Raw genomic sequence first — 1,091 nt, 5'->3', positions numbered from 1 at the left:
GCCGCATGCGGGCCCTACCAGACCGCCAATGCGAGCCCGCCTTAAAACCTCGCCCCGCCTGCTTTAATGCGCGCCGGCGCCGGCCCTCCGCTGCAGACACCTTCCGCGCTCACACCCCCGGCCCCTCCCCCCGCGCCGCGCCCGCCTGTGCCCGCCGCGACCCCCCAATACTCACAGGTGCGCCAGCTGGAGCAGAAGTGGGCGCGCCAGCTGTCAAACCAGAGCGATGTGTCCGCGGCGGTGCAGCGGCTGCGGCCGCTGGGCGCGTACGACACGCCTTACCTGGTGAGTCAGCGCGACTCCGGGCGCGGGGCTCTCGAAAGGCGGCATGCACTTGAAATCCCTGTTTCAAGATCGCCACCCTGATTAACACCGCTGCGCACGCCGCGCGGCTTGCCGGCCGCCTCACTCCGCGCGGCCCCATGTGATGAAACCCCGCGCGGCGCGACAGAGGGGGAGTCGCTGCTGACCGTGCGTGACGTCATCGCGCCGCCCGCCCGCAGGTGGTGGACACGGCGTCGAGCCCGTGGCGGGTGCTGCACATGAACAATCCGGCGATCGACATGCTAGGTGGGCCACCCCCCCCCCCACACACACCCATTTACCCTAGTCCCCTACACCCTACACCCACCCCACCCTACACCGGTCCCCTCTGTGTGCACTCGCTCCTCGTTTGGACTGCTCCAAAGATGCGGCCATGTGCTCCCCGGCCCCGCCCCCGCCAGCAAGCGCTCCGCGCCCGCGGCGGCCGCCGCGGCGACGCCTGCGCGCCGCCGGGCGCCGCGGGACCTCGCCTGCGCGCGCCGCGGCCGGCTTGCGAATGTGATGTCACTTATACACACACGCGTGCTGCTCTCATTGCCAGGCGTGGAGTGGGGCGCGTCGTACGCTGAGCTGGCGCTGCACAAGGCCGGCCGCGCGCGGTCAAAGTTTGACGGCGTACCGATCTGCAGCGTGTTTGACCTGAGCGAGGCCACAGCTGAGTGGGCGCAGGGCGGCTGGGAGTTCACGCTGAGCAACGTGGCGGGCGCGGGCGGCGCGCCGGCGGCGGCGGGGCGGGGTTTCACGCTGCACTTTAGGTGGGCGGGGTG

General features: G+C 71.2%; 1 protein-coding gene across 1 annotated transcript in view; it reads left to right on the top strand.

The window, feature by feature from the left end:
• Positions 1–1,091, top strand: part of MNEG_15493 (mixed lineage protein kinase) — a gene marked incomplete at both ends in the record, with an annotated part of 2,645 nt that overhangs the window by 783 nt on the left and 771 nt on the right. The window contains 3 exons of the mRNA XM_014036036.1: positions 178–285; positions 504–570; positions 866–1,079. Of these exons, the coding sequence (XP_013891490.1) occupies positions 178–285; positions 504–570; positions 866–1,079 (389 nt within the window). The remainder of the gene's footprint in view (positions 1–177; positions 286–503; positions 571–865; positions 1,080–1,091) is intronic.

The sequence above is a fragment of the Monoraphidium neglectum genome, assembly GCF_000611645.1.
Source record: "Monoraphidium neglectum strain SAG 48.87 unplaced genomic scaffold scaffold05379, whole genome shotgun sequence".
In the NCBI taxonomy this organism is placed as follows: domain Eukaryota; kingdom Viridiplantae; phylum Chlorophyta; class Chlorophyceae; order Sphaeropleales; family Selenastraceae; genus Monoraphidium; species Monoraphidium neglectum.
This window is presented reverse-complemented; position numbering and strand designations above follow the sequence as displayed.